The sequence below is a fragment of the Calonectris borealis genome, chromosome 2, assembly GCF_964195595.1.
Source record: "Calonectris borealis chromosome 2, bCalBor7.hap1.2, whole genome shotgun sequence".
NCBI lineage: Eukaryota > Metazoa > Chordata > Aves > Procellariiformes > Procellariidae > Calonectris > Calonectris borealis.
Genome location: NC_134313.1, coordinates 126,495,927 through 126,508,612, shown reverse-complemented (window position 1 = coordinate 126,508,612; position 12,686 = coordinate 126,495,927). Strand labels below are relative to the sequence as shown.

General features: G+C 41.4%; 1 protein-coding gene across 2 annotated transcripts in view; it reads left to right on the top strand.

The window, feature by feature from the left end:
* The window catches only part of RBMS3 (RNA binding motif single stranded interacting protein 3), a 711,967-nt gene that overhangs the window by 352,599 nt on the left and 346,682 nt on the right, over window positions 1-12,686 (top strand). For both annotated transcript variants that reach the window (XM_075143380.1, XM_075143379.1), the window contains one exon: window positions 12,117-12,286. In XM_075143380.1, the coding sequence (XP_074999481.1) occupies window positions 12,117-12,286 (170 nt within the window). The remainder of the gene's footprint in view (window positions 1-12,116; window positions 12,287-12,686) is intronic.

Below are 12,686 nucleotides of genomic sequence, written 5' to 3'. Positions count from 1 at the left end.
TTCCTCAAGGACCTTTTTGCAAGCCTTGCTAAAGGCAAGGTAAATAACACCCACTTCTCTCCCCTGATCTGTAGAACAGTTGTCTCAACACTGAAGGGCAAGCAAGTTGACCAAGTGTTATTTGCCCTTGCTCATCCATGCTGGCTGCTTTTAGTCACCTTCTTGTCCCTCAGGTGCTTAGACACAGCTCCCGGGGGGCTTTGCTCTTTAGTTTTTGCCAGGCTGTGGCCAGCCTGCAGTTCCCCAGATCCTCCCTCTTTTGAAGACAGGTGTAACGTTTGCCTTTTTTCCAGTCATCAGGAATATCCTGATGCCTCCAGTTGCCACAGCCTTTCAAAGATGAGAGAGAGAGAGAGCAGCTTCACGGTGACATCGTCCGGCTCCCTTGCGGTTGTTGTCCCCTGCGGTCGGTGTTGAGTAACCTGTAACTGGCTTCCTGGAGCAGTTTCTAACTTAATGCTCCTCTTCTGGGGCAGCGCCTCTCACCCCAGGCCCTACTACTTGTCAGAGAGACCTGGCAGGAGACATTGCCAGTGGAGGCTGAGGCAAAGAAAGCACCAAGTGCCTCCATCTCTCCCGTGTCCTTTGTCACTAGTCCTCTGCCCTATTCAGCAGTGGGCAAATGTTCTCCTTAGACTTCATTTTGTTTTCAATGTGCCCATAGACAGCGTTATTGCCCTGATATTCCTAACCAATTTCTGCTCCAGCTGGTAACGTGGTATGTTACTGTTATGATCTGATTACTGTTTTGTTAGAAGTGATTGTAGTTGTCAGTCTTCCCTGTTGTGGTTTATGATGTAAATTATTTTTCATTTTAGATTTAAATTTCCTTTTTTTTCCTCAACATTTCATGCACATGAGTCTTAAGACAGTGCTATTAAGAGCTATTAAGACTTTTAGAATATTTCTATGTATCTAATTTGAAATATAGACCTTATTGTTACATGCTAACGTTCTTCAGGCTTCTGTTCTAGAGCTTGGTACAACATTTATTAAGGAAATGTATTAAGGAGACTTTCTTTCTTATTTTAGTTATCCTGATTTAACATTTGAAATTACTTCAAATACATATTCTTTCCAGAGAAAAAATGCAGACTTAAAAAATAAATCAGCTTGAATAAGAATATTACAAGGTCAAAAAGCCAGAAAGCTAACAGAAGAGATTGGAGGCAATGTTGCAGTGCAGAAGGAAATTTAAGCTCTTGTTTATCCAGAAATATATAATTTGGATGAAAAACATAGTAAATACAGATGAATGTTTTAGAATCTCTTTTGTTTGTTTTTTTTTTTTTTTTTTTTAAACTTTCTGGTTTGTTTCAGGAATTTTAACATATATATCCTGTTACTCTGAATATTGCTTGCAACAGGAGTACCTCATTATCCCAATTAGTGTTCCCTTGGATTTTACACAGATGTGTAACAAAGCAGCTGAGTCCCCACATTGCAAGGCTTTTCACCTTTGAGCTCTGAGCACACAAGGTTCTTCATATTGTTATGCACAGTATGGAAAAGTGCATGGCACGAAGCCCAAAATGGTTTGGGCAAAACATGTTCAGCTGAATCTGTGTATATATCCCACAACATTTAGCAGAAAATAATGATGATTTTAAGGAACTGAGAAAAGGAAGCTGTCACAATGAAATTAAATTTCTGCACTGGTTATAAGCCTTTCTAAGTATATCACAGAAAGAAAAGGGTAGGTTACTTTTACCAAACTGCAATTTAGTTTTGCATGGATATTTTAATTGAGTCAACATTTCTGAGTGCATGAGTCAAATGACATTTGAAACTTCGGACAAGCACAGAAGCACAATCTGTTGTTGAAGAAATGGGAAGAGACTGAGAACTTCTACCTTAGTAAATTTAGACTTTTTTTTTTCTTTTTTTCCCCTGCTCTGAGAAGTGCTAAAAAACAGAGATGGTGGAAATGTTGAAGAAAGAAGTCGGAATTAGAAGGGAAAGGACTTGTTGAAAAATACTGGATTACAGTGTAAGAAGTGATAGGTCTTTTGTATATCTAACCAGCAGGGCAGGGTTATGTATATTCATATTCATTGATTTTGAAGCAAAGTGGACTTTCTGAAGTTTTTTTTACTTTTCAAAGAAGTTCGTGATGTTATTTACATTCTAGCGAAAACAGATGTCAAAATCTCACTAGCTGCTAAGATAAAGTTGTCATTTTCCAATGACTTTAAGTATCATAAAATTTAGGAGGAGACTTTCATCATTTAGTAGTCCTGTGGGCGTTACCAGGACCTCCAGTCATGACAACAAAGTGCGTGGTAGGCAGTAACTGCTATGACATCTAGTTACACAGGTGGTCAATACCCCTGAGGGTGGGCTGGTCAGTTTGGACCTTTGTCTCAGTCTCCATGGGGTGTGAACATTGGATGTATCCTGAGGATTTAGCGCTCAGGCTTCAGTTCAGTCTAAGGTACATATGATTTCCTAATAAGAAGAGTATGAATGGAAACAAAATATGGAACTATTTTATTTCATAGATTCAAAAAGACAGCAGTGTTGGGTTTTTTTACACATAGCATGCTTGAGTAAATTCATCCTCGAAACCAGTATTATTTATAGGAAGTTGAATTTTAAGGAAAAAGGTAGAAATGAGTGTAAATAAATTGAGTGTAATTCTGAAAATTCCAAAAATAGAATAAAGAGGTTCTCTATTTTTGCATTAATTATTTAGTTTATTTAGTAAATTTTGCCTCAAGTGGATTTGATTGATGTCTGGAAGAAAATTTAAACGTAGATTATAGTAGATGCTTGTTAAATCAACGAAAATTAAATAGCATTTCCCACACTACCTCCCATCTCTGACGCATGAAATCTAGAGAAAATGGAGTTTTTATAAGACACCAGAGTCTACAGTAACAAAGTGGAGAGTGTTTATGTGTATTGAATTTCCTTAGCATATGAATTTAAGCACTTAGTGACCCTAGCTGAAAAGGGAAGTGCTTAAATCCCCAAATGTGTCATGGTAAATCTTGCTCACCTTCCCAGGTACCTAACATTTTGTGTGCTCCTGGGATGTTGGTAGTGGGTGCTCAAAGCTGGCCTTGTCCTGATGCAAACGTATTACCAAGCTCCTTTAAGGCTTGCAGACCCGTTTCTTCACTGCAGTCTTTATGTGAACCCAAACAGTTTCCTAGCTCGTGTAATGGTGACTTCATATAAAACTCGCTCTTTCACATAGACAACTCATTTTAAGGATGTAGAGAAATATACTTAGAATGGGACAGAGAGGTTCCTAGCATGGGGTTGCAGACCCAGCTGCCTCCTGCAGCGCGCTGCCCGCAGTGAGCCCCACGCGTGGCCACCCCGGCTTCCCTGCCTCCCTCGGCCTTTTGTGGTGCAGGATTCAGGGCTGTCGCAAGCGTGAGGGTGCCCAGCACCGCCTTGGCCAACTACCCCCATAGGCTGACACCTAAATCCTAGCTGCTACCATCAGGTCCTTGTCCCAGCTGTATCAGCTTACTTCAGAGGCCTTTCTAGCTGTCCTTTAAACGACATTACAGACATCAGTCTTGTGAGATTGGTTCCTTCCTAGGAGAGGAATTAGGTATCAACTGTAATGATTTGTATGGGCAATTTTTTTAAAAGCTATTTGCTATCATGAACTTGTTAGAGGAGTTTGCACTGGAAGCAAAAAATGTGGTGAGGTTTGTGATGGCTCATATCTTCTGTGGGCATCCTCTGGCTCCCGGCCTGGGAGCAGCGCGTTGCTGTAGCCCAAGGGGCCCCGAAGAAAACATCAACTCTGGCTATTGTGGAATGCCCCAAATTCTGTCCTGATGGTGTCATGCTGTTATCTTTGGGACAAACCTTTCCCAAACTCTGTGTTCCGTGAATTCCTTTAGCTGCAGGAGGGGAGGCACAGCTCATCTTTATATAGCACTGGGTGGAGGGGGCAGAGGTTCCCCATACACATCTACCAAAGATTGTTGTGGGAACATGGGGACATGATGGGGGCCATTCTTGAGGAGCTCTGCCACCCCTGGCTCCTCCATCCCACCAATGCTTGTGTCAACAGTGGCAGATTTCCCACTTCATTCTTCCATAAGAAAGACAAACTGAGGAAACTTGGGTTGGATTTTGAAAAACTTTTTTGGCTGGGCTTTCGTTCTGCAAAATGAAAAGACATCTGTTTCTGATCTCTGCTCACCAAATTCTCAAGTGGAGAGGAAAGAGATGATATTGATGTTTTAGTTTTGTTCTGTGCTTTAAGTTCGGTTTTATGTGATGGGCTTTTATTACACTCAGGTTCTTGCACTAGTGTTGATGCTGTGGTATGTGTGGACTGTGTGCAGAAAAGCAATGCGATGAAGCATGTGCCTCCTACATCTCATTTCCAAGACGCTTTTAGTCTGCCACATGTAAACAAATACCCAGAGAGTAAATTTAGTTTCTCAGAACCAAAAACGTGTTTGTTTTTGCAAACATTTGGAAAGTTAAGTATCAGCCTTTTGATCCACATTTTTATTCTTAACCTTCAAATGGATGACAACTCATCATTATAGCCCAAAAATTGGTTACGTGGAAATGTAAACACAAATAATAATTTCTACTTAAATTTGTTATTTCCCCCCCCCTTTTTTTTTTACCATGAAGTTGTTGTATCACAGGCAATAATTGCTGTCATATTTTGACCTGTGCTTTAGAATATTCTTATTAGGGGATTTGCAATGTTTTACCGTCCAGATTGCCCGGATTTAGTATTTTTAAGTTCTAAATTCTGTTCACATTTAGTCTCAGTACATCAATAAAATATTGAGTGGATTGGATAATGAAGCAATAACACTAATTTATGTCAAAGAATATAGGTTATTGTTTACGAGTTTGCCAAAGTGCCAAAATACTTTATCTATAGAAAGAATTCTTCTTTTCCCTTGCTGAGAAATAAATAATGCCACAGGAATGGTCTGTCACGGGAACCTCCTGCCATGAAATAAATGGGAGGAGACAGGGCTGTGAAGGTTATTTTCCGCTCTGGAAAATATTTATTTGGAGACATAGCTCTTATTCCTAGTCTTTGGCTTTTTATGCTAAAGACTAAATTGTACCCTCCTGCCTGGATGCGAGAAACCCTAAATTCAGGGAAGCTACCATAGTTCAGTCAGAGTGACAGGCAGTCCATGGATAAACAGAAAATCGCTTATGAGGGATGAGTAGTTTTATCTTTGGTATAGCAACGTGTAGGGAGACGAGGGCGAAGAGCTGAATTTGGCGGCTCGGCAGCTTGTGTCTATTTAGAGACCAAAACCCAGGGGGGCAGCAAGGGCCAGGGTGTTCTCAGTCTGCAAAAGATGCTCTTCATCTCTGTGCCATTCTCTTGTCTTGGACTGGTTTTTGCTGGGGCCTGCTCATCCTCAGGTGAGATGACCATCAGTCTATCCTAATGATATGTGCTCTAATCCACTTTGTTATTTAAACTTCATCATACTTCAAAATAAGCCGCTTTCCAGCTGACCAGTTTGCCTTTGAAGTTTCCCATTGGTAATGGTGGGAAATGGGTGGTGTACATATTGACATATTTCAGTCACTTTTAGTGGAAATATAAGATACTGTGATCAGTGAGAAAATATTCAGGCTTCTGGTGTATGTCACCCTGGCTAATGATTGCTAAACTCTCAGTGCTATTAAAGATAGCCGAGAAGAGTGAATTGCTGCTGGTTTTGTTGGTTGGTTGGTTGGTTTTAAGGCAGAAGATTGTATAAAATGAGACATACTTTGCCGATACTGTCCAGGACTTCTTCCTCTTCCCGTGGATGCTTTGCTTCCTATGTATTGTCTACCTGTAGGTGCTTATAAAATGCTAAAAGCGAGGTAGTCATGATTTGGAAGAGAAGTATTTTAGAACAGAGAAAATTGAACCAAATTCTTTCTGAGCTTATGCTTTATGGAGCTGTTGCGCTTTGTGCTGGGTTCAAGGGAATTGTAAACCCCAGGAGTATTTAGCATATTAATTTCAAAAGCTTTGTATGTGAAACAAAGATCTTAAAGTATCTTATTGACCCATCAAATGCCAATTTTAATCTGACTGTTGAATGACTACTGTGCCTATTGGAGGACTAGGTTGTTTTGGTTTTTTGTGGGTTTTTTTGTTTCCTGCCTCCCCCCATAATTGTAATTTTTCACGAGTGATTTTTTTGCTGTGTGAAAAGAATGGGTAAGCAAAACAGAATGACACCTTTTTGCTATGGACTAAAGATATTGTTTGGAATGGAATGAAACAAAAAAAAATTCAATGTATACAAGAAGGATGAGCAAGAGAGCACTGTGATTGAATAATTCTAAGTTAAAAAAAAATTATTTTTAAGGAGAAAGCTAATTGGATTGGCATTCTATTTAAGCTTTAAAATTATTTTGTTCATTCAGTTTAGATACAGGGTAGCAGAATCATTGTATGCAGAAATCATTTCTATCTGCAAAAGAATTAGGAATAGCTTTGGTTGTTAAGTTTAATTTTAATAATGTTTTCCCCATCTTTAACTAATATTGCAGTCCTCAAAAGCGTCTTTCATCCAGTAATCGCAGAGCATTATATAAGCCTTGAAAAGGTAAGGAAGAATCATTACAGATTGGTAAACTGAGACATAAGGAATCTAAATGACTTGCTTGGGGTAGCACAGTGATATAGTGGCAGTACAGAGAGCGTAACCCAGCAGCTCTGACTCACCGGTCATCTCGTATTCAGCAAATCACTTTTAAAGGCCTTGGAAGGGATTCAGAGAAATCAAAATCCTCTTGAGGTGTGTTCTGGTTTTCCTGATTGAAAGGACTGTGATGGAGCAGACTTTGAACTTTCCTGTCTGTCTTCATCTTTTGAGTTTGCTTACATTTTCTCAGGTCATTCCTTTACAAATGAAAAACATTGCCAAGCAGTGGGTTGTTGCTTCTACAGAAATGGTCCAGGAAGCTTTGTCACTGTGCAGAGAGGTTAGAAAATATGTCCGCTATTACGTCTGTTTGTTTTCTGTTAGATGTCTAGGGAAAGGTCTGCCTATGTAGGGAAGCATCCAAGAGCACTGTCTTCCAGGCCTTCTTTGGCCGGATGGGAGCTAGACAATAGTCATGGCTGGATTCTGCAAGACCAGTGAATGCCCTACAAACTCAGGAAGAAAATTATGACTCAAGCTGCCCTGACTGCAGCCTTTCTAAAATACACAAGGTTTCTGTGTTGTCAGTTCAATGTTCATCTTCTATTCACTTTTCTGTTTCACCTGGCTATGGACGAGAAATACAGCTTACCTCACTGAGGAAGCCAACCGAAGGCAGAAGAGTTGCTGTAGCTTTTATCTAATTCTTTTTATGATATTTGCCCTATGTCTCTGTTTTCTCTTCAACTGTGATGATTGTCTTTTGCTTAATATGAGATTGGCCATTCAATCAGCTCCAAAATCCCATCAACAGGCCGGTAAGTTGGGGGCATCCTCTTATCATTACTATAATTGGCCAGTAAGAACCCTCCAGTTCTCAAAAATTACTCCTTTGTACAGTAGGGTGTAGAGAGAACAGTGTTTTGCTAGTGGGAGCTGTAAACTGATATTTGCACAATTTATTTGTATTTACTTTGCCTTATTTTATCCTCTCAATCAGGAGCTAAGGGAATTGTGTAGCAATTGGGCTCTAAGTGAGATGAATCTAGCAGCTGCAAAACACTCCGTTCAGAGCAAAATGGATAGTGTATGTTCACAATTGCTTAAATAATGTTTTAATGCAGGACTGTGTGTCGTACTCATTTTTTTTTTATATAAAATATGCACTGCGATAGGAGAAGTCAGCCTATCGGTGTTAATGGGGAATCTTTCCAAGACCTTACTTTCAAGTGGATAAGAGAGTACAAATTTGGGATAGCCAAAGGTGAATACAAACAAATTGGCTAGTCCATTAGCATAGCTGTCCAGCTGCATCCTAGGCTCTGAGGCCACTCCAAAACCACAAGCCCAACCGCCTCAGAAGCCTGCCAAGGAGCCAGCTGCTGCTAATAAAGCAGACTCTACAACTTGGCATCTGGGGCCTGTGATTCCTGTCCAAAAGGAATTGTATGTGAAAAATATTTGAAATTTGTCTTTTTAAGTAGTGTTTTGCTTTGGAAGAAAAATGCTTTAGACTAAACTTGCAACAAGTGAAAAACTACATAAGAGTACTGTGGTTGCCATGGGAAGATAAATACCGTCCTTGTGTAAGGAGGTTGGATGTTGGAAGGAGGAGTGGTGTTCATTTAGTAACCAAGAGGCTTCTGGTTCACCATTTCTGGGTTATTGAGTAGGAAAGACCAAGGTATCTCATTATTCATGCTTAGCTGTGCGCACTTGCATGGGACACTTTGTTTCAGAGAGCTCAACGGTAGGGTTTAAGCACAAGGGTGCATTCCCGAGACTGGGTAAGAATTAAGCACATTAATTTCTCACTTTTAAATAATGAAAAAGGAGAAATTTCATTCATTTTTCAAAGATGAAAACAAATCCTATTAGCTAGCCATGCTAAATTAATAAGCTGCTTGGAATGATCTGCAAACCAGTTCATTCCCCCCACACTCCCCATTGAATAATGAAGCATGAGAATTGAAAAATGAGTTGGTTGCATTGGTTAGTTGAAAAATTAATGGCAAAGCCAGCCCTGAATTCCAGCTCCCTTTTGAAGTAAAACATGTAGATTTTGCCTAATACTTTTTTTCTAGCGCTGCAGGTCCTGTGCTCAGCTGTGTTGGCAAAACATATTTCCCAGATTTCTACAGCTGGTGTCAGGGTGGTTTGAGCCATTCTGGAAAGCGGTGCTCCTCATGGCTCTCGTGGCAGAGAAGTTAAGTGCTTTGCCCCCAGCCACGAAGGGGGCCGCCATCAGAATATGCCCAAATTTCCTGCCGTCGGGTGCGCACACAGCTCCCCAGGCAATGCCCCCCTCAGCATCGTCCGAGATCCTGTAGCAAGCGGTCCGTATCTGGGATCATCATCAGGTTGCCATTCATTTCTTTCACTCCAGTTATTACGTGGAGATTAACGAACCAGACCCTTTGCTCATTTGGAGGCAAAACGCATACTTCTGCCATCAGTCATACACTCATCGGCTCAGGAAACAAGAATTCAAAGCTTTCTTCTGACCTGGAGCTTTTAGTCTGGCAACCGGCCAGAAGATGTCATCAGCCCTAGTACAGGCAATTTTGTAATCTTTCTGCGGACGGTATTCTGGGGTATTGGATATGCATGGAAATTACTGTGGGCTGCAGTGGCTGAGATTTATTAGTGAAGAGGGTTTGGAGTATATCAGTGCTTGCCGGTCTGAGAAGATCAGCATCCTCCAAAGTGGAGTGCGGCTGCCTCGCTGCCCACCCTTAAAGCATCTCTCTGGATGCTGCTGTGAATCTGGGCATCTGTCTGTGCCTATTGTCTGAGCAGCTCTTGCTTGAGAGACCACCTATCCCATGGCCTAATTCGCTGGGTATACCGAGGACTTTTTTTTTTATAGCTGTGGCCTTAAAAATCAGTGTAAATGTAATTCATGTTCACTTCTAGGTCCCCTTTTAGCTGGCTGAGAGGGATAAAATGTCTTAAGCTTAAATTAGAATTAGGCCCCCAGTGCTTTCCTCTGTGTGAGGATAAAGACCTTATAATAGAATGAAAATTGTTCTTTGTATTTCAAAGGTATATTTCCACTTGGTTTTTTTTCCTTGCTTATTAGGTTGGTGTGAGAATAGGCCATTTACTCATTATCCCCTGCTAAGACATATATAATAATAACAATTAATAATTAAAGTACATAGCACTTTATTGGCTTACATTGTCCTAGCCTTATGTCACTTATGTGCATTCAGTGTGTATGGTAAACTTGGAGGTGTGGGGTAAAGCAGTAAGAATGTTACCTTGACCTTTTTAAAATTTTTTTTTTTTTGTTAATTTTACATTACCAATGCTCAAAATGTGCAAGATTACCATGGGTTATTTCCTGAGCTCTTGGTATACTAAAGCTAAACATGTGCTATACAGTCACATCTACCTCTGCCTTGGCCCTGGAGTGCCCGGAGATTTCAATATGCCTTCAGCCAGCATGTTTTAAGATGCATGTGTCTGTGTATTTGTTGGAGGTTACCATTGTCTGCAGTTTTACCCAGCTGTGCCATGGCTGTGGCATGGAGCTGATTTCCAGGATGTGACCACGGTGCTGGGGCTCAGTCGAGGCCGTTCCCTGTGCTGGTACTTGGGGCTGCTGCTTCAGCTGGGACTGACATTGAAGCTTGGGTGGGTGGGGGTTACACAGTGATAAAACATATGTGCAGAGAAATATCATCCGTATGCATTAAGTGCTTTTGATTGTCAGCAAAAGTATCTACGCAGATACTTGGGGAAGGAAGCTCATTGTCTTTTCTCTTTTACTGTAGATGAGAGCAAATGTCATTACTTGCTAGCATAGCGATTGCACTGTCTGTTAAACTGATTTTTCCTTTTAATGGGTCCTACTCGAGTCACATTACAACCAGGCTAGATTGCAGAGGAATTCTGATGTCCTGCCACTTGATGGTGTGTTCCCACTCTCTTGCTTTAAATGGGAGAAACTGGGAAGAAGGAAGGAGAAGGCGGCAGGAAAGGCATCGCTGCAGGTGTGATGCTTTATGTAGTTCATTGAAGCCTCTGAGCTTCACCTATCACTGATGCTCCCCTGATGTTCTCCAATGTTTTTTGGTTCTTCTAAGTAAAGGGACTTGTTTGAAAGAGTTTGGAGCTACTAATTTAAAAATATCCATCTACCGAGGCTCTGATTTAGTGTGTGCGTAATTATAAGCACCAAAGTAGGGCCACTGAAATAAAAGGGGCAGTTGATTAGTGTGATCACAATTACTCACAGACTTAAATATTTCCTCTGTTCAAGGCCTGAATGCAGAATGAGCATATTAGAAGTCACTAAAGTGTCATTGCTACTATAATGAAAATTGCGTATGTTTTGCTTTTATTAGTTCATTAGCACATCACGGATAAACATTTACCTGCAGTTGTAACCACACATACTGCTAGCCGAATAAGCTGATCGGCTTGCAGAAACCGGATTTCCCCCCTCTCGGCAGGTGGTTATGTTCCTGGAGCTCTGACTCCAGTTCCCCTGGCTGCCCAGCCGGAGCCTCGGCCCGCAGCATCCCCCAGCTCCTCCAGCCTTCTCCCCTAGTTCTCAGCTTTTCTGCTTAGCTCACAGCGGTGACAGGACATGGCCTCCTCCTTCCAACCACTCCTCCCTTCTCCTGACAAGCACTCTGTGCTGCGCATAAATATGCTGATGGTCAGAGAGCCGGGGGTGGTTGCAGCAGCTTAAATTCCCTGTTGTTGCCCCAGATCGGAGGTGCTTAGCTAATTTTTGTAGCATCCGTGTGTCTTCTTTCATAGCATGTATTTACCAGGGAGTTAGGGGAGAGTGTTGTTTTCCCTGTGAGAATGCCTCCCTTTTTAAGTGATATTTCTCAGCTGTTTTGTGTGGTTTGTGGTTGTTCAGAAGTGGGTAAGGTTTTGAGAGCGGAACGTCCTAGCCTGATCATCTTTTCCAATCCCTGTTTCTCTGTTGTGAAAGACATTCCTAATGACAGAGTCTTTTCAGGCTGCTTTGGATTTTTTCCCCTCTCAGGCTAGCTAACTCTCTGCCACCTGACTATGCATGTACTGGATGCTCCCCATGTTTAGAAAAGACTTACTAGGCTTCTGGCATCAGCTCCCATACCTTTGGCTAGATATTCTTATTTTTGTCTTAGGGTATTCTTAAAGCAGATTGTGTTTAACTTCTTTCTTTAATACCAGTTACTCACGAGTATCTGTCACTTCAGAGCTTTATTTTGTGATCTGGATAAAATAGGCTCATAATCTAGCTACTTTAATTCCAGATTAAAAAATAAAGTAAAATAATGCACTTCATAGCCATGGCTAAACCCAAAATCTCGGCCTTGTTTTGCGTTTTGAAAGGTGTTGCTGGCTCGGGGCGGGTGCACGCGCTGCGGGAGCGGGCGGCTGGAGGCGGGCAGGGAGGAGAAGCACGCCCTCAGTGCATAGCTCTAGAGTTACCTGGGTAAAGCACACGAGTCTGCCATGCTTTCATTTTCCAGTAACAGCCTTTTTGTTTTGTTTTGTTTCCAGCAGTCCTATGCACCAGCTCCCCACCCCATGGCTCCTCCCAGCCCCAGCACAAACAGCAGCAACAACAGCAGCAACAACAGCAGCGGAGAGCAGTTGAGTAAAACCAACCTGTACATTCGAGGCCTTCCACCCGGCACCACTGACCAGGACCTTATCAAGCTGTGCCAACCGTAAGTGGACTTAAAATACTCAATGTCTTTGGGTAGGAAAATGACAAAAGCTAGCCTTTCAGTTTACACTTATGTATGTCCACAAAAAGACATCAGAAGCCTCCTGCACTTGAAGGTTAACCATTATTTCTTTGGTTTGAACAGCTAATTAATGCCGGTTGAAAACCTGGTAATGAGTTTTGGGGGATAGAGAGGTGAGGGCCTTCACGTTGACTTCTGTTTATTTTAATCTGGTTTCTTTCTTATGTTAAAAGGAGAATTTGCATGGCAAGAAAACTTCCTTAATGACAGATTTTATAGTTACGATAATCTGTGAATCATAACCCAGTACACAACAAAACATGGGTGTTTCCATCTCAGTCATTTATCGTATCTTTTGATTGCTGTGTCACATGTTGCC